At 34.4% G+C, this 21,248-nt stretch overlaps 1 protein-coding gene across 1 annotated transcript in view; it reads right to left on the reverse strand.

Annotated features, from left to right (window-relative positions):
• Positions 1-21,248, reverse strand: part of LOC144288332 (uncharacterized) — a 70,372-nt gene that overhangs the window by 34,594 nt on the left and 14,530 nt on the right. Inside the window, exon 2 of the mRNA XM_077855884.1 lies at positions 19,364-19,446. Coding sequence (XP_077712010.1) covers positions 19,364-19,381 — 18 coding nt within the window. The 5' untranslated portion in view covers positions 19,382-19,446. The remainder of the gene's footprint in view (positions 1-19,363; positions 19,447-21,248) is intronic.

Here is a 21,248-nt window from a genome sequence, read left to right on the forward strand (position 1 = left end):
TTAGGTTTTTAGTTGGTGGTTACTGTAAGATTCATATATAGCATGGTAAGTCCATTGCAGTCTATGTTAAATTGATGGTCACTTAAGTTTAAACACTTTCCAAAAGAACTTCCTTTCTTACTCCCCATTCTTCCCCATTTTATGCATATGTTGTAATAGTTTCTCTTTTTATTCAGAATTTTCTTATGCTTAATTATGGTCTTTTCCACTTAAAAAAGACCCTTTAACATGTCCTGTAAGATTTACTGATGATGAACTATTTTAATTTTTGTCTGTCTGAGTAAACCCATCGTCTCTCCCTCAATTCTGAATAATGACTTTTCCAAATTGAGTATGCTTGGTACAGGCATTTTCTTTTTGGCTTTTTGCATAGTATCAAGCCACTCCTTTCTGGCCTGCAAAGTTACTACTGAAAAAATCAGCTAGTAGCCTTTGGCATTTCCTTTCTAAGTAACTTCTTGCTTTTAACTTTAACCCTTGACATTTTAAATATTAGGTGTCATGGGGTGGTCTTAAGTTTATCTCTGTGGAGCTCTTTGTGATTCTTGAACCTAGATGTCTGTTTTCTTTTCCGGGTTACAGAAGTTTTCTGCCCCTTTCTGTCTTTCAAAAATTTAAAATGTTTGTTCAGAGATCCTTAAGCTATCCTCATTTTTAAAATTCTTTTTTTTTTTTCTTCCTAAGGTTAAACTTGGGTAATGTTTATATCCTGACTTCAAATCTGTTCTTTGGCATTCATCCATTTGTTGATTCCCTCTAGTGTATTTTTCATTTCATTTTTGTTTTCTTCAATTCTGATTGGTTCTTCTTATATTTTTTACTTCTTGGTTTAAGTTATCACTGAGTTCTTCCATTCTTTTCTCCATTCTGGTGAGCATGTTTATGATCATTACTTTAAACTTTTTATGAGACTTGTTGTTTATTTTCATTTAGTTCTTTTATTGAGGTTTGTCTTGTTCTCTCATTTGGAACATATTCTTCTTTCTTACCAATTTGGCAAGTTTCTAGGACTAGTTCCCATCTTCTTAATGCTTTTTAAAGCCAGAGCTTTTCCCCTGTGCCCCAGAGCATCTGGGCTAGTGTGGGTTAGGGGCCTGGTGATGGCTGAGGCAACAATATGTTTCCTGAAACTCCACTATGGTCTGCACTGTCAAGGCTGGGTTTAGGGACTGTCAACTATTGTACTTACTAGCCTCTCTGCCCTGGAGAGACTTACTGCAGGTCCCCTGCCATTTGGTGGAGTTTTAGGGCTAGATCTTTTATACACAAGTTGCTCTTCTAAAACATGGCTTTTTTCCTGTTCTTCAGGGCAGATTAATCTGCTCACTTTCCTTAATACCATTCTTCCCACTGTAGTTCATAGTGTTGGAGGTTGGTGGTTTCCCTTTATCACTATGTCTCTGTCTCTCTCAAAGTTATCTATGTGGTCTTTGATTGTGAAGAAGCTGTTCAATAAGGCTTCAATTCTTCAGGAGGAATTTCTCTATAAATAGGTATAGATTTGATGTGTCTGTGAGGGAGATTAGTTCACAGTCTTCCTAGGTCATTGTGTCAGACCAGAGCTATCATGTACATTCCTTCTATGCCTCGTTTGTTAAGAGTTTTATTATGAGTGGGTGTTTGTCAAATGCTTTTCCTGAATTTGTTGAAATGATAATGTGAAGGGTTTTTTCCTTTCATTCTATTACCCTGCTTATGATATTGTTTTGCATATGTTGAAACGTACTTGCAATCTAGTATATTTCTCATTTGTTAATGGTGTATGATCCATTTAATATGCTATTGAATTTGGTTTGCTAGTACTTTATTAGGAGGTTTTATATTTCTATTTATTAGAGATTTTAGCCTGTAATTTTGTTTTTGGTAGTATCATAGTGTCTTTTTCTGGCTTTGGTATCCAGGTAATGCTTGCCTTGTAAAATAAGCTGGGAAATTTTTAATTTTCCTTAATTTTCTTGGTAAGAGTTTGAGGTGAATTGGTATTAGTTACTCTTTAAATGTTTGGTAAAATTCACCAGTAAAACTATCTGGTTCTGGTTTTCTCTTTGTTGGGAGATTTCTGATTACTGATTCAATTTCCTTGAGGTTTTTTATTTCTTCCTGATTCATAGTTATTAAATTATATTGTTTCTAAGATCTTTCCATTTCTTCTCAGTTGTCTAGGATGTGGGCATATAGTTGTTCATAGTAGCCTCTTATGGTTATTTTGTAAATCTGTGGTATCCTTTATAATGTCTCATTTTTCATTTATTATTTGGTTGATTTGGGTCTTTTCTCTCTTTTCCTTGGTTAGTCTAGCTAAACGTTTGTCAATTTTGACAGTCTTTCAAAGAACCAACTCTGAGTTTTTAAAAATTCTTTGTTTTTCTCTTCTATCATTTATATCTGCTCTAATATTCATTATTTCCATTCATCTGCTATCTTTGGGCTTAGTTTCTTTTCCTAGTTCTTTTAGGTGTAGAGTTAGGATTTTATTTGAGATTTTTCTTCTTGGCATTTGTTGCTATGAATTTCCCTTTTAAATCTGCATTTGCTACATCCTATAAGTTTGGTTTGTTGTATTTCCATTTTTGTTTGTCTATAGGTATTTTTATTTCTTCTTTAATTTCTTCTTTGACCTATTGGTTGCCCAGAAAAGTATTAATTCCCATATATTCATGAATTTTAGTGCTTTCTTGTTGTTATTGATGTCTAGATTCATATCATTAGGATCAGAGAATATACTTGTTATGATTTCAGTCTTCTTGAATTTACCAAGATTTGTGTCAGTGCCTAACATATGGTGCATTCTAGGAAATGTCCCCATATATACTTGAAAAGGATGTGTATTCTGCTATTGTCTGATAGAACATTCTTTTTTATATCTTAGATCTCTTTCATTTATAGTATTGTTCAAATTTATTCTTTCCTTATTGATTTTTCTGTCTGGATGATCTCACCATTGTTAAGAGTGGATTATTGAGATCTCCACCTGTTACTGTATTGCTTTTATAATTTGTCCTTTTGTCTATCTCTTTGCTTTATGTATTTGGGTGCTCAATATTAGGTTCATTAATATTTGTATTTGTTCTATCTCCTTAATGGATTCACCTTTTACTATATAATGACCAATATCCACTTTTCCTTTTCTAATTTTACAGTTTTTTCAGACATAAATATGACTAACCATAGTGTTTTGTTTTGTGTTTCTGTTTACAACTTGTTTGAAATATCCTTTCCCATCCCATTGCTCTCTATGTTTATTTCTTGTAGGTGAGTCTCTTATAGGCAGAATGTCATAGGATTAGGGTTTTTATCCATTTAGCCATTGATTACATATATTTTGCTGAGAGAATTTAAAGTAATTACTAATAAGGATTAACTATTGCCATTTTGTGTATTGTTTTCTATTTTGTAGATCCATTGTTCTTTTACTGCTCTTGTTTTTTGTGTTGTTTTTTTCCTTTTAGTATAAGTATACTTGGACTCTTTTATCACGACCTGTTGTGTAATTACTATACCTTTTTTTCTCATAGATACCACGAGGCTTACATAAATTATTAAACAATTATAGCACCCTATATTAAACTGCTAAATTCAATCAAATGCCTAAACTTTACACATTAACTTCTGCTTCTCATGTTTTGGCTATTGGTGTTACAGTGTATATGTTTTGTGGAACTAATAACAGATCATTGTAGTTATGGTTACTTTTACTATGTTCATTTTTTAAACTTTTAAATCAGAGTTATAAGTGAACTGTAAACTACCATTACTGTATTACAGAATTTAATTTTATATTTACCACTACCAGTAAGTTTTAACCTACCTTATATTCTTATGATATTACTGTGTTGATTAGCATCCTATTACTTCTATGCAAAGAACCTCATTTAGCATTTTGTAAGATAGGACTAATAGTGATGAATACCCTCAGTTTTTGTTTCTGAGGCAAGTTTTCATTTTTCCTTTATTGTGGAAAGACAACTTTGCCATGTATAAAAATTTTGGTTGATAGCTTTATTCTTTGAGCATTTTGGATGTATTATCCCACTATCTCCAGGCCTGAGGAATTTATGTTGAGAATTCCTCTAGTAGTCTTATGGAAATTATCTTCCATGCTACTTCTATTTTTTCTCTTGCTGCTTTCAACTTTGTTTTATATTTGACATAATAATTATAATGTCTCAGTGTAGTCCTATTTCAGTTTGAATATTTGAGGTCTTTTAAGCTTTATATATCTATTTCTCTCCTCAAAAGCTTGGGAAGTTTTTAGGGAGTAGTATTTTTAATATACTTTCTGTTCTTTTGTCTTTCTCTTGTCCTTCTGGAATTCTCGTAATCCAGATATTCTTTGTGTCCCATTGATTCTGTAGCCTTTCTTCACTCTTTTTCACTCTTATTCCACCTGTATGATTTTATACATTCTTTTAGGTCCTTGATTTTTTCCTTGAATACGATCAAGTTTGCTTTTGAAGCTTGCTATTGAATTCTTCAGTTTTTGTGTGTGTTTTATGTTTGAAGGTTTCAATTTGATGTTGAACTGATTTTGATTTTGTTCATGCATTATTTCCCTAATTTTGTTTAGTTGTCTGTATGTGTGCTCTTGTACTTTATGAAACTTCTTAGAGTATTATTCTGAATTCTCTGATTATTCACAGATCTCTATTTCTTGATGGTCATTTATTAGAATTTTACTAGTTTCCTTTGCTGGCATAACATTTACATTATTTTCATCATTCTTTATTCCTTACATTGGTGCTTGCACATTTGAATAAGTGCTTTCTTCTTCCAGACTTTTCAGGCTTGTTTTGACAGACACTCTTCTTTACCAGTGAGCTCAGTTTGAATTAATGGCTGTGTCTGCTTATAATGTCCTTGGGCAAATAGGACTTGCTATAGGTTGTATTTTAAGGTAAGGCCACTACCTGAGGTCTGAAGTTGTGGTTGAGTGGGGTAGGGTCGGGGAGCTACTGATTGAGAAAAGTTGGATAGGGCTGCTAACTTGGTTTCTTGTTCAAGCAAAGCTGTAGGATGGTTTCCATGGTTTCCTCAGTTTTCTGTCCAGTTTTCCCATATGTCCAGGACTGGGTACTTGACTGAGGAGTAGGTGGGGCTATGAATTATCTTTCCTGTCCTGGTGGGGCAGTAGGAAGGGGGCTAAGGCCTAAACAGCTTGTTGTTTGGGGACATGAATCAGACAAGAGTGTGCATTGAATTCTCTGGCCAGATGAGGCCTCAAGTTTTGCTCTACAACTGGGGAAAACTATGGAGTATGGTCTCTGTTCAAGTACCACTGTAAACAATGCTGTTGAATGGGCTATGCAGTTTCCTGCATGCCTTGTTTAGGTTTCCTTGTTGGACAGGCTGAAGCCTATATTTAGCAGTGTATTGGGCTACAAACTGGTTTCCCTACTGGGAAACGACAAACAAACCAGTTCTAAGGTCAGTAAGGCTCTTTGTTTGTGGTCTTCACTCAAAGTTAATTTTGTCCCAAGTTCCTTGGCTGAAAAGGACCCCAGCTTTGCTCTGCAGACTGTCAACTCTGCTTAAAGACTCTTTTCAAAAGTTGCTTGGTAGAAGACCTTTCTAGGTGTTCTGGCCAGCCTTTCTGATTGGGCAGGGCTGAGGGCTTCATTTTGCAGTAGCAGGGTTATAGTTCAGCTTTCCTGCCTGGGCAGAATGGGAGAGCCAGCTCCAAGCACCTCCAAATTTTCCAACTCAGGCTTTCTGGCTGGGAGGGGCAAGGAGCTACTCTCAGTGATAAGTAGGGCTATGATTTAGGCATAGCAGGGGACCCCCTACACACACACACACACACACACACACACATCTGTAACTGGCTTGCTCTGTGGGTGATCAACTCTGCTGGACTCTCTCCTCCACTGTTTTTGTGCAATGTGGTTTCCAGGTGTTCTTGTCAGTCCTTCTATTCAGACAGGGTCAGGGGCTACACTGAATATTGTGCTGGGCTATCGTTTTCTGGTCAGACTGTGTTATTAACTAGATTCTGCAGCTGAGCAGAAGCCACTGGTTGACATTACTGTTTAGGACTACAGGTAGGAACTGCCAAGATCTGAGTGCTGGATGTGCAAGTCCCCCCTCCCCTCTGTCACAGCCAGATTTCCTAAGCAAGCCATGTTGATTCCTTTGCAATCCCCGTGGAGCAAGTTAAGAATGCTATCTCCTGAGAACTGACCCATAATGCTGGGGGAGCTAGATGTTTCCCTCGGCATTTTTTTTTTTTCCAAATTGGAGAAAACATAGCCCCAGGGGAGACCTGTCCATTTGGTGCCACACTGGTAGGGGGAAGGCGACTTGGTCAGCATGCAGCATCTTAGCCTTCTAATGTGACCTGTCCTGGTCTCTGTTGTACGGCAGGGTGCATTAGTCTATTCTCTGTGTTCTAGGGGTGTCTTGTCCATGATTACTTTATTTGTTCTTCCTATGAGTGGGTGTGAAGTGAGAAGTGACCCGTGTTGCTATCAGGATGACCAAAAATCAGATTATAGGACTTTTATCATTCATCTTATTAATGTAGTATATTAAATTTATTAATTTCCATGTTTTGAACCATCCCTGCATTTCAGGGATAAATCCTACTTGGTCATGATGTACAGTTTTTAAAAATATTTTGTTGAATTTTATTTGCTGATAATTTTTACATGTACATTCACCAAGAATATTGGTCTGCAGTTTTCTTACAGTATCCTTATCAGGCTTGAATGTCAGGGGATGCTGACATCATAAAACAAATTTCAGAGAATCTCCTCATTAATTTTTTGGTAAGTATGAGAGGTATTGGCATTAAGAGTAAAAAATTTTGGTATAATTAGTTGAACCATCTGGTCCTTTATTTGTGTCCTTTATTTGTGTGTGTGTGTGTGTGTGTGTGTGTGTGTGTGTGTGTTGAGAGGTTTTTAATTAATAATTCAATCTCCTTAGTCATTATAAATCTGTTCAGATATTCTTTCTTCCTGATTCAGACTTGGTAGTTGTAGGTTTCTTGAAAATTATTCATTTTTTCCAGGTTGTCCAACTTATTGACATATAATTGTTCTTATTAGTGGGTTGTGATCAGTTTTATTTCTGTAGTATCAGTTGTAATGTCTCCAGTTTCTTTTATTTGACTTCTCTCTTGTTTACTTGGTTAGTCTAGCTAAAAGTGATTAATTTTGTTATCTTTTTGAAAAAGTAGCTCTATTTCTATTTCATTTTTCTCCACTCTGACCTTTGTTATTTCCTTCCTTCTAACTTTGGGTTTATTTTGGTCTTATTTTTCTAGTTCCTTGAGGTATAATGTTAGTTCTTCTATTTTTAAATATACGCATTTATCATAATAAACTTCTAAGAACTGCTTTTGCAACATCACAGAAGTTTGGATAGGCTGTGCTTTATTTTTGCATTGGTTCCAATATTTTTTTTGATAACTCTCTTTTCTTTTTTGACCCAGGGGTTGTTCAAAACTTTAATTTTCACCTATTTGTAGATTTTCCAGCAATCTTTTTTGTTGTTGTTTCTATCTAGCTTCGCACCATTGTAGTTGAAAAGAGATTTTGGTGTGATTTCAGTGTTCTTAAATTTGCTGAGACCTGTCTGTTGTCCTATCATAGGGTCTGTCCTAGAGAAGATACTTAGTGTACTTCAGAAGGAATGTGTATTCTTCTATTGCATGGTATGTTCTAGAAATGATTTTAGGTCCGTTTAATCTAATGTATGGTACCCATCCAATGTGTCCTTGTTGAAATTCTGTCTGGATGATATATCCATTAAGGAAAGTATTGAGCTTCCTTCCTATTATTTTATTGGTATCTACTTTTCAGATATGTTATTTTCTTATTCTATTTAGACACTATGATTTTGGTAGATATGTTTATGAATGTTACATCTTCTCAATAAACTGACTTCTTTATTACTTTATAATCTTGTTTCTTATTATTGCTTTTGGGTTAAAGTCAATTTTGTCCTATGTAAGTGTCAGTACCTTCAGTTTCTTCAGGTTTCTACATGGATGGAATAGCTTTTTCCATTCCTTCTTTCTGAGTCTATGTGTCCTGAAGCTGAATGCATCTCTTATAGGCAGCAAATTGTTGGGTCTTGTTTATTTTGTTTTTTTAAATCCATCCAGATACACTGTGCCTTTTGATTGGTAAGTTTATGTGTTTACAGTTAGAGTTATTATTGCTATGTAAATACTTTCTAATGCCATATTATAGTTGTTTGTTTGTATTTCTATTCTTTCTTTTACTCTGTTTCTGCCTACTATTGTAAAGTATTCATTTTCCCTAGTACTATGGTCTGTTTACCCTTTATTTTTTGTTCCTACTCTAGAGTTTTGCTCTGTAGTTACTGTGAGGCTTGTATAAGACATCTCATAGATAAAACAGTCCATTTAAAGCTGAGAGCACCTTAACTTTAATTGTTCACAAAAGTTTTACCCTTTTACTCCCTTCTTCTAGTTATTTGGTGTCATTATCTACTTTTAAAATATTTTGTCTTACTTAAAAAATAACTAATTACTTTTAACTCTTTTTCATTGACTTTTATATTATAGTTATGTGTTTAACTTATCATCATATTGCAGAGTTTGTTTATTGACCTTTAGCAGCATGTTGTATACTCTTCCATGCTTTAATGTCACTGATTTGTTTCTTTTCATTTCCACTAGGAGAACTCCTTTGAGCCTTTCTTATAAAGTACATCTAGTGATGAACTCCCTCAGATTTTCTCTGGAAAAGTCCATTTCTTCATATCTGAAACATACTTTCCTGCATAGAGTATACTTAGCTGGCATTTCTTTTTTCTTAGAATTTATAATTTCTTTTCCTCCTGGCCTATGGAGTTTCTGTTGAGATATCCACTGATGGTCCAGTGGGGGCTCCTCTATATCCTATGATCTTCTCCCTGGCTGTTCTTAGAATTCTTTCTCTATCCATGATGATCATTATACTGTGTCTCTGAGAAAGAATTTTTGTATTTAGGTAACAGGGCATTCTATTAGCTTTGTGAACTTGGATGTCCAAGTCTCTATTCAGGTTTGGGATGTTCTCAGCTACTATTTCTTTAAACTTTGTGTCCCCTTCTCCGCTCTCCTCCTTCTGGAACTTGAGTTATTTTAATATTTGTACATTTGATAATGCCCTGTAGGTCATGTAGGCATTCTTCACCTACCCTTTTTCATTATTTTTTCTTTTTGTTTTTTTAAATGCATTTTATTTTATTTTATTTTATTTTATTTTATTTTATTTTATTTATTTTAATTTTTTATTGGTGTTCAATTTACTAACATACAGAATAACACCCAGTGCCCGTCACCCATTCACTCCCACCCCCCGCCCTCCTCCCCTTCTACCACCCCTAGTTCGTTTCCCAGAGTTAGCAGTCTTTACGTTCTGTCTCCCTTTCTGATATTTCCCACACATTTCTTCTCCCTTCCCTTATTTTCCCTTTCACTATTATTTATATTCCCCAAATGAATGAGAACATATAATGTTTGTCCTTCTCCGACTGACTTACTTCACTCAGCATAATACCCTCCAGTTCCATCCACGTTGAAGCAAATGGTGGGTATTTGTCATTTCTAATAGCTGAGTAATATTCCATTGTATACATAAACCACATCTTCTTTATCCATTCATCTTTCCTTGGACACCGAGGCTCCTTCCACAGTTTGGCTATAGTGGCCATTGCTGCTATAAACATAGGGGTGCAGGTGTCCTGGCGTTTCACTGCATCTGTATCTTTGGGGTAAATCCCCAATAGTGCAATTGCTGGGTCGTAGGGCAGGTCTATTTTTAACTCTTTGAGGAACCTCCACACAGTTTTCCAGAGTGGCTGCACCAGTTCACATTCCCACCAACAGTGTAAGAGGGTTCCCTTTTCTCCGCATCCCCTCCAATATTTGTTGTTTCCTGCCTTGTTAATTTGCCCCATTCTCACCGGTGTGAGGTGGTATCTCATTGTGGTTTTGATTTGTATTTCCCTGATGGCAAGTGATGCAGAGCATTTTCTCATGTGCATGTTGGCCATGTCTATGTCTTCCTCTGTGAGATTTCTGTTCATGTCTTTTGCCCATTTCATGATTGGATTGTTTGTTTCTTTGGTGTTGAGTTTAATAAGTTCTTTATAGATCTTGGAAACTAGCCCTTTATCTGATATGTCATTTGCAAATATCTTCTCCCATTCTGTAGGTTGTCTTTGAGTTTTGTTGACTGTATCCTTTGCTGTGCAAAAGCTTCTTATCTTGATGAAGTCCCAATAGTTAATTTTTGCTTTGGTTTCTTTTGCCTTCATGGATGTATCTTGCAAGAGGTTACTGTGGCCGAGTTCAAAAAGGGTGTTGCCTGTGTTCTTCTCTAGGATTTTGATGGAATCTTGTCTCACATTTAGATCTTTCATCCATTTTGAGTTTATCTTTGTGTATGGTGCAAGAGAGTGGTCTAGTTTCATTCTTCTGCATGTGGATGTCCAATTTTCCCAGCACCATTTATTGAAGAGGCTGTCTTTCTTCCAATGGATAGTCTTTCCTCCTTTATCAAATATTAGTTGATCATTATTTTTTCTTTGTTCTTCTCTGACTGGGTTATATCAAAGTTCCTATTCTGATTACTAATTCTGTCTTTTGTTCTACTCTACTCTAGGTGTTCTATATTACATTTTTCATCTTGTTTATAAAATTCTTCAGCTCCAGAATTTGGTTCTTTTTTATGATTGCTTGGTCATTGTTAAATTTCTAATTTTGTTTGTGAATTATGTATCTAGTTTTGTTGATTTGTCTGTGTTTTCTTATAGCTCATTGAATTACCTCAAAACAGCTATTTTGAATTCTTTATTAGCTAAATCACAAATTTGCATGCTTTTGAATTGGGTTACTTAAGAATTATTATCATCTTTTGATCCTCATCACATTTCCTTGATTTCTCAAGTTCCTTGGAGCTTTGGTTTTTGTTGTTGTTGTTGTTGTTGTTGTTTGTTTGTTTTTTGTTTTTTGCATTTGAAGCAGTAGACTCCTCAAATCTTTACTTACCATCTTCTGGCAAGAAATATTCTGTATTTGTCCTGATTATGCCTGGTTCTTTCCCAACCTTGTATGGATACATATTCTCTATACTTCTCATGGCAAGGTGCTTAAGCTTTTCCATCTTCCCTGGTTCTTACAACTCATCAAGCTGGTTATTTCAAACCTGTCTTCTTTTTCCAGAAGGTGGCATTATAGTTCAAGTCTGTGGTTTTGTACTTGCCCACAGATCCTTGCCTCTTTTCTGAGCTACATCCCTGTCTACCAGAGCTTGCTCTCACAGCAGCACTTGCAAGTACACACAAGGAGCTTACCACAGAGTGGGAACCGAATTGGTTCAGCATTTGGACTGTTGGGGTGTTCATTTATCCAGAAGAAAGATTCCTGGATGTGCTACTACTAGATGCTCATGTGTGGACTTCCTGCTCGGTGAAGTTAGCAGAAACTCTGTTCCTTTAATGCCCTTTGATACTCTTACGTTTCCCTTTCCAGATTTTCCTCTTCCTAGTCATGGAGGTCTGATAGAGATATCAGTTTTTCCAGCTTGTGTGGTACCATGGAAGTCACAGGATAATTAATCCCTGCTCTCCTTTTTCTCTGTGAGAGACATTGCAGTCTCATGGTAGTTCCACCCCAGATAGTGCTACCTTGTGGAGATGGCTCTAGCAATGTTCTTTTCACTGTGTCTACTATTCCAAATTTCTGCACGTGCATGTGTTTTTCTCCAGTGGTTGCTTGAATTCCCCTTTGGGAAAGCTGGACTTTTATTTCTCTCCAGTCTGTGGTTTTCATCCCAGGTCAGCAGTCTACATTTTCTCTTAACTCTGGCAAGAGGGATTGGGGCAGTTTGGCACCTCTGTTTTTTCTCCAGCCCAACCAAAGTCTGCCTGCCTATTACCAGATGCATAAAAAGGCAAGACAGTTTCTGGTTTCCTGGGTGTGTAATGCTAGATCCCATAGGTCTCACATGGGTGTTTTGTTTTGTTTTGTTTTTGATAGATGTCTAATTCTTTGTTGAAAAGGTGGAATAAATAGAAGCAGTATCTTAGGTCACATGATACTGACTCTGCGTTCAAAACATTGTTGATTTGAATAAATAGGCACAAGTTTTCAGGCCAGAGTTTTGTATCATGCAGAATTTTCAATATAAAATTTGTGATGAAAGTAAAAATTATTGAACAAACTATTCAAATAATAATTTATGCATAAAATGTTACAAACTTTTAATTGTCCCCTAATGATTCTACAGGGGAGCTACATCTCCAAGAATCAAAAGTGGTTAACCAAATATAGATTTTTGTGATGAAAATTGTGCAGCAATTTTTTTTTAAGTGATGGAAATAGCTTTAGGATTTGGGACAAACCTATGTTTGAATTCCAATGCTATTATCTGATGCTTTGATTTTCAGTAGTCAGTTGAGCACCCTAAGCATTAAATCCCTCAACTACAAAAGAGATTATTCATATAAATAAATGATAAAACATACATCAAGCTTTTAGCTGGTTCCTCTCACATGAGCATTCAGTGAACAAATGTTATAATACTTATTAATATCAACATATATAACTAAATCACTTAATAGGTAAATATAAATAAAAACAGGATGTAAAATTAGGTCAGCAAGAATCAAATTCTATATCATTTTTAATGTATGCATACAATTTATTTCTGAATATATAGTATTTAAATGTTTTATAGCATATTTTCAAGAGTAATAAGGTGATTAAAATTTTTATGCACTTATATTTGTTGAAAAAGTAGGAAATGTTTTATATAATGAGAAAATAAAAATCTAGAAGAAAAAGTATTTTGTGATGTATGTATTTTCTTTCTCTTGGTAGATTTTCTGGAGGAGGGTATGATTTGGATATATAAGCAAAAAAGTGATTAATACGAATTTGAATATATACAAAACATTTATTGTCAAATAAATTCTTAAGATGTGACTTTCAAGAGCCTCTAAATCATAGAAACTTTATGAAAAAAAACTCTTTGATATGTTATATTTAAACAGGTTTTAGCTTGGCTAAAATTATAACTATTGCTTGTCATATATTTTAAAGAGTTTCCCTTTTTATAAAGATTTGTCATTTTGTTTTACAAGTTCTTGGTACATTCACCCTTCCCAGTCTAAACTGCAATGTTGGGGAAAGGAATTGAGAGATTTTTAGAGAAAGCTCAATTGTGTGTCCACTAATGGCTTACAAGTCTGAGCAATTTGTTTACTGCAGTCAGATTTGCCTTCATCAAGTGATGATTTAACATTAGATAAAAATGATTTCATAAATCTTCGAGGACAATAATTTCCTTCTTATTGCAGTTAAGATGTAACCTGGAAAACACCATCTACACTGTACATTTTACATTTGAAAATTAGAAAAGGGTTTCTGAAGAGTGGTTATCAGAATAATGTACATGTTTTTATTTTAATGGTAGAGGAGGAACATTTTTCATAGTGACAACTCTGCTATATTCCTCTGAGTCACTGAATTTTATAACTGGAAACAATATTAGCAATTAAATCCAAATGTTTCACTTTACAGATGAGTAAATGGGACCCTTAGTGATGAAGTAACTAGTCCAATGATACACAGTTATGGCAGAGTCCTGGTAAAGACCTCAGAAGCCAGTGAGAATGGGGAAAATTAACAAGGCAGGAAACAACAAATGTTGGAGAGGATGCGGAGAAAAGGGAACCCTCCTACACTGTTGGTGGGAATGTGAACTGGTGCAGCCACTCTGGAAAACTGCGTGGAGGTTCCTCAAACAGTTAAAAATATACCTGCCCTACGACCCAGCAATTGCACTGTTGGGGATTTACCCCAAAGATACAAATGCAATGAAACGCCGGGACACCTGCACCCCGATGTTTCTAGCAGCAATGGCCACTATAGCCAAACTGTGGAAGGAGCCTCGGTGTCCAAGGAAAGATGAATGGATAAAGAAGATGTGGTTTATGTATACAATGGAATATTACTCAGCTATTAGAAATGACAAATACCCACCATTTGCTTCAACGTGGATGGAACTGGAGGGTATTATGCTGAGTGAAGTAAGTCAGTCGGAGAAGGACAAACATTATATGTTCTCATTCATTTGGGGAATATAAATAATAGTGAAAGGGAAAATAAGGGAAGGGAGAAGAAATGTGTGGGAAATATCAGAAAGGGAGACAGAACGTAAAGACTGCTAACTCTGGGAAACGAACTAGGGGTGGTAGAAGGGGAGGAGGGCGGGGGGTGGGAGTGAATGGGTGACGGGCACTGGGTGTTATTCTGTATGTTAGTAAATTGAACACCAATAAAAAAAAAAAAAAAAAAAAAAAAAAGACCTCAGAAGCTTAATCCTGTTTTGTCCCTCAACCCTAGAGTGTCACACACTGCCCTAAATACTCATATTTTAAGTGCAGGTGTCTACCAACAAATTGCATGGATATCAAAGACATTCAAACTATAAACTTAAGAGTTTTTGCACATGCAATCTTAAAATAAATACCAGTGCAAAACTTAGAGATGTATTCACACTTGCACTTAATTCATTTGGCTTAACTTCTGTGAGTGAATTTTGCACATGTAGATCCTTGGTTCCAGGGCAACCACCTCACTCCTCAAATATTAGCTATCTGAGCTTTTTACTGAAGATCATATTTAAAACTAATTGTATTTTTTTTAATATCTGCTTAATGATAGTTTTGGATCCCGGCTACCACTAGATGTCCTGTTATCTAACTTGGATCAATTGATTTTTAATGCAAACCATGTGTCCATAATTATATATTCTTTGGATATTTCATTCTGCCAAATCCAAGTTCTATACTTTGGGGCACCTCGGTAGCTCAGTCAGTTGAGCACCAGACTCTTGATTTCAGCTCAAGTCATGATTTCTGGAGCATGAGATCAAGCCCTGCAGTGAGCCCTGTGCTCAGTGGGGAGTCTGTTTGGGATGTTGTCCCTCCCCTCTGCTTCTGCCCCTTCCACTGCTCTACTCTCTCTCTAAAATAAATAATTGAATCTATAAAAAATAATAAATTGGGACACTTCATGCACTAATGACAAAATTAAAAGAAGGTATAAATCTTAAAACTTCACGAACAGTTGTGTCCCAACAATTTTTGTTTTGATATATTAACTAATGTTTTTTTTTAAAAAGTGGCTGGTGAACATTTGAAACCTGTTATGTGCATTAAAATATAACACATTTTGTTATAAAGTAATGTATTTCCTGCATGAGATAATTAGAAGAGAGAGGTAAGCAAAAAAAAAAAAAAAAAAAAGGAAAAAAGATATTTCTTTTCAATTATCTTGAAATTGTAGTGTTAATGTACTTCATATAGAAGTCTTAAAATATTTATGTATTTATGTATATATTTGCATACTATGTATTCATATACTATACACATTATATATACATATATACTATAAGAACTATATTAATTATAGTATTATATTTTTCCTCATTTAAAAATATCTAAAAATTTTCCACTTTTTTGTAAATAATCCAATCTATTTCTACATTTTAACTTTCAGACCTATTTTGTTATTTAACTTTTAATCTTTAAATTGTTGTACTTTCTTGACAATGAAGACTACTATTTCCAGTACTGTATTTTCTAACCATCTTGTTTAAGTTATATATTGTAACTATTAAGTAAATGAGGGTCAACTCTGTAAACATGATACTCAAATATAGAAAGCAATGCTCTATCAATGTGCTTATCAGTATACCCTTTAACTTATTTTTAGGGTAAGCCTTTTTCCTTACTTTTGATTTTATGTGCTAAATATTAAAAGCTAGCTTTTGAAAAGTGGTAAAAACCAAGAAGTCATGAATGGATCACCTGTAAAATTAAGTTATCTCAGTACTGTGTTAAGCACTAACCAATTGATGTTATAAATACCATAACAATGCTCAAATAAAGTCTCTATAGAAGAAGGCTAAAAAAAAAATAAAATTGAACTATAATTTACATACAATGTCATATTAGGTTCAGGTATACAATATTAATTCAGGGATTCTGAACATTATACAGTGCTCACCTCCATAAGTATAGTCACCATCTGCCACCATACAATATTAATATCATATTATTGACTATAATTCCTATGCTGTATGTTTCACATTGAAAATTTATGTCTCTTAATACCCTTTATTTTGCCCATCTACCTGCCCACCTCTCCTCTGGCAATCAAGTTCCTATATTTGAGTCTGTTTTTAAGTTCAACATATAAGTGAAATCATACAGTATTTGTCTTTTTCTTATTTCACTTAGCATAACACATTCTAGTTGTGTCACAATATCACAAATGGCATGATCTCATTTTTCTGTGGCTGAATAATATTCCATTGATTATGTATATCTACATAAAACATACACACACACTCTGTGATATATATATATATATATACTTACAAGTACTTATGCATTTTTATCACTCCATGATATATAAGTACTTATATAAGTATGTATATATATCATAATTTCTTTATTCACGTATCAACGGACATTTAGTTTGCCTCTATATTTTGGCTACTCTAAATAATGCTGCAGTAAACATAAGAATATATATATATCTTTTTAAATTAGTATTTTTATTTTGGGTGGGTGGGTAAATATCCTATAGTGGGCTTACTAGATCACATGGTATTTCTATTTTTAATTTTTGAGAAACCTCCACACCATTTTTCTTAGTGGTTATACCAATTTACGTTTCTACCAACATCACATGAGGATTTCCTTTTCTTCATATACTTGTCATCACTTGTCATTTGTCTTTTTTGATACTAGCCATTCTTACTGGTATAAAGTTATATCTCATTGTGGTTTTGATTTGCATTTTACTGATAATTTGTGATGTTGATCATCTTAACATGTGCTCTTAGGCCATCTGTAAGTATTAGTTGGAAAAAATATTTTCAGGTCCTCTGCTTATTTTTTGATCATATTTTTTTTTTTTTGGTGTTGAGCTATACAAATTTGTAATGTATTTTAGATACTAATTTGCAAATATCTAATCTCATTTGCTAGGTTGTCTTTTTGTTTTGTTTGCTGAGCAAAAGCTTTTTATTTTGGTGTAGCCCCAATAGTTTAGTTTTGCTTTTGTTTCCCTTGCCTAAAAAGACCTCCATGGATATAATGCTAAGGATGATGTCTAAGAGATTACTATCTATGCTTTCTTTTAGCAGTATTATGGTTTCAGTTTTCACATTTAGGTCTTTATTCTATTTTGAGTTTATTTTTGTTTATGGTGTAGTAAAATGGTCCAGTTTCATTCTTTTGCATGTAGTTGTTCAGTTTTTGCATCACTGTCTTCTCCTCATTGTATATTATTGCCTCCTTTGTCATAGATTACTTGACCAGATAGGTGTGAGTATTTTTTCTAGGTTTTCTATCCAATTCCATTGATTTATGTGTTTACCTTTGTGTCAGTATCATACTGTTTGTATTACTACAGCTTGTAGTGTATTTTGATATCCTGAATTGGTGTATGTCCAGCTTTGTTCTTTCTCAAGATTGCTTTGACTATTCTTATTCTTCTATAGTTCCATACAAATTTTAGGATTGTTTGTTCTTGTTCTGTGAAAAATGCTACTTTTATTTTGATAGGAATTACACTGAATATGTAGCCTGGCTTAGGTAGCATGGCCAAAAAATAAATACTTTAACAGAAGTATCTATCATACCCATTAGAGCCCAGTCTTGTAAATAAAATTGTAAAATCACTTTTGGAGTCGTTAGGAAGCATATGCTATGAAAGATGAAATGCAATTTTAATCAAACATATTTAAGTCCTTTTTCAAAAGTAATTCCTGCTTCAATCCTTTACTTATAACTTAGTGGTATATTTATAATATTAAAAATTATTCATAACTGCAAAAGTACTTAAAATCTCCCTGTTTGCTAACTAAACACTAAAATATCAATATGCTTCTTCAAATAGTCTCATTTAATTCTTGCTACAAGGAAAAAAGTAAAACACTAGTTAGTTTCTTTCAAATATTTCCATCCTATTGAAAAAGTCTGTTCAAATTGTGTATCAACTTAGTTATTTAGAAAAGCACATATTAACTCTTATACCTAATTAGTGTTCTAAATCCAAAAAATGACCTATTGCTTTTCGCATAGTTGTAGTCCTTCTCTAATGCCATGACTGATCTTTTTTTTTTAAAGAACTTCTACTTCTGTAAATAAATTAGAACATATTTATGTAAGTTTCATTTCCTCTGATATCCTGCTTTACTATTTTATTACTCTTTCATTTATCAAAATTTCATAAAAAATTTTATCAGGAAATTGCTATATGTAAGAATGCATGAGAAACAAGAATAAATATTTAAGACCCTTTTTCCAAATGAGAATGCATTTCAGTAGTGAAGATACAATATGTAGCCAACACACATTTTTTTATAGATGCAATAAATATCAAGAGTATTTAAAATTGGGCAGCCCAGGTGGCTCAGCAGTTTAACACCACCTTCAGCCCAGGGCATGATCCTGGAGACCCGGAATTGAGTTCCACGTCGGGTTCCCTACATGGAGCCTACTTCTCCCTCTGCCTGTCTCTGCCTCTCTCTCTCTGTGTGTGTCTCCAATGAATAAATAAATAAAATCTTAAAAAAGAATATTTAAAATTTTACCCTAAGGTGACTAACTTAGCTCATTGATACCACTTATTATTTTAGTTTTCTTAAATATCTTATGTATTTATTTGAGAAAGAGAGAGAGAGAGAGCGTACATACAAGCAGAGGGAACAGGAGCAGGAGAGAGAGAAGCAGAAGCAGACACCAGCCTCCCCCTGCCCCAGATCAGGGAGTCCTAGGTAGGGCTTGCCCTGGGATCACAACCTGCGCTGAAGGCAGACACTTAACTGGCTGAGCCACCCAGATGCCCTCACTTATTCTTACTTTTTTTTTTTTTTTTTAAGATTTTGTTTATTTATTCATGAGACACAAAGAGAGATTGAGGCAGAGACACAGACTGAGGGAGAAACAGGCTCCATGCAGGGAGCCCAATGTGGGACTCGATCCGGGGATTCCAGGATCTCACCTTGGGCCAAAGGCAGGTGCTAAACTGCTGAGCCACCCAGAGATCCTCTTGATTACCTATTTGAAAGCCTGCTATGTTTTGTTCTTTCCTTATATTAGCATAGGTTTTTTCATCTTCCTTACTTTTGTTAAGAACTTGACAAAAACCAAACATACTTATGGAGATAGGAATGCAACTCAATGAACAGAATACACATCACCATTGTAACCCCAAAGAATTATACAAAAAAAAAAAAGAACACTGTCAGTGGGGATGTGAGATAAATGTAGATACAAAGAAAAAGTTTTCCTGGAACACAAGGATACAAAGAAAAAGTTTTACCGGTCCATTAGTTTGCATGATGTCTATGGCTGCTATTGCACTTGAATAGAAAGGGTTGAGTATTTTCAATTGAACTCTATATCCTGAAAAACCAAAGTTATTTGTTACTTGGGTCTTTCCAGAAAAGATTTGTTGATTCTTTACTTAAGTATCACATATTATGGTTATATATTAATTTTGGTTGATAAAATGTGCATATCTACATGTATATATAATATTAATCTGGTTTCAATTTGTTATTTGGGATGAGGGTAAATTAATGAGTTGAAAACATACTGGCTAAGGTGATGCATAGATATAACAATATGAATAATAATGAATTCAGTAATCTGAAGAACAAACATTCTGCAGTGCAAATTCTATTTTATATTTGTTTAAAAGCTTGGTAGCAGACAACAGTAAAAATAGAATGATTTGAAGACAGATGTGTCTATAGCCACAGGAAATCTGATGGTTGAACTGTCCATTTGAGATACACACATGCAAACATGAATGAATAGACCCAAAAATACATACAAAGACTAAAGGACGCACATAGTCATAGAAGTAAACAATTGTACTTGCCACTTATATAGGAAAATTATTTTGTATAAGAAAATATTTCTCCTTAACACATATAATTTTAACATTGATATTTTAATGAATATTCTATATTCTCAACTCCATTCTTTGTGCAATGTAACATTTTAAAGATGCTGCTTGGGGAAGAAGAGCTTTCAAAGGAAAAGTAAAATATATCCAAAGTTTTGATTAAACTGTCTATATTTAGCTGTAAAAGACTATGAGTCAGACTTAATCTTATTTTTATCCCATGAAAAAATTCAAAAACACTCAGAAATGCATCAGAAGTATGGGAATATTTTGAGTTCAATAAACTTGGCCTCTGAACACTGTCATTGTTCTTTGAATAAGTAGGACTGAGGAAAGGGATTGTATCCCTTACTCAGTTTTCCCAGCACCTAATACAGTGCCTAGCATATAATAGCATTTAGGTAATTCATTGAATGGATACATTAGGAAACATACATTTTTCTTGCCTTAATTTCCCCTTTTTTGGGAGAATTTTAAAATATAGAATGCCAGTTTTTTCTAGATCTCAAAGTTTATTATGAGCAAATTGGTTAATGGCTTTTCAAAGATTCATTGGAAATATAGGGTGATAGTTCATGGAATATTAATGTTTAAGCTCTTTCAAAATAAGAATTATAGACATGGCTAATAAAAAAATGTCAAAAGTGACCTACAAAACTATATAATTTGAGGTTTGGCTGATACAGTAACATCATTCTATTCTTTCTCAACTGGTTCAGCCCTCTCTGCTCTTCCAGGTTGTTGGAGCAAATGCATCCTTGACCCAAAATGAAATGTTTCATCTACTAGTTTAAAGGCTGTTTAAAAAATAACGACTTTGCTTTTAGCAGTCAGTGCTCTCCTCTGAAATACTCTGCTGATTCACAAAGCTGTCTGAGAAATTCATGATGTCGCTGCAATATCAGCCTGAATGAGGATAAAGTACCCATTTGGAGATCAGAAAATTTACTTTATTGGCTAAAGGGCTACTCCCCTTTGATATAAAGAAAGGCATTAGAAAATCTATTAAGACTGAGTTATATTCTGCAGCCACCATCTTTCCTTGTTACAATTAGTATTTCATTTTAATTGTGCTGCTATATAATTTCTGATGAAAAGATACTCAGTGTGAACTCTGAACAAAATTATTTTTTACTACAATAGACCATTTGTTCATGGAAGATTTCCCTAATCTTCTTTTGGTTATTAAAGGAGGTACAGAAATTTTTACATGGTCAAGAAAGGGCATATTTTCAGTGTTTTCCTCTTATGTATACCTCTTTCGTTGTCCTTACTGCTATAAACAGAAAATGGA

The sequence above is a fragment of the Canis aureus genome, chromosome 18 (genome assembly GCF_053574225.1).
Source record: "Canis aureus isolate CA01 chromosome 18, VMU_Caureus_v.1.0, whole genome shotgun sequence".
Classification (NCBI taxonomy): domain Eukaryota; kingdom Metazoa; phylum Chordata; class Mammalia; order Carnivora; family Canidae; genus Canis; species Canis aureus.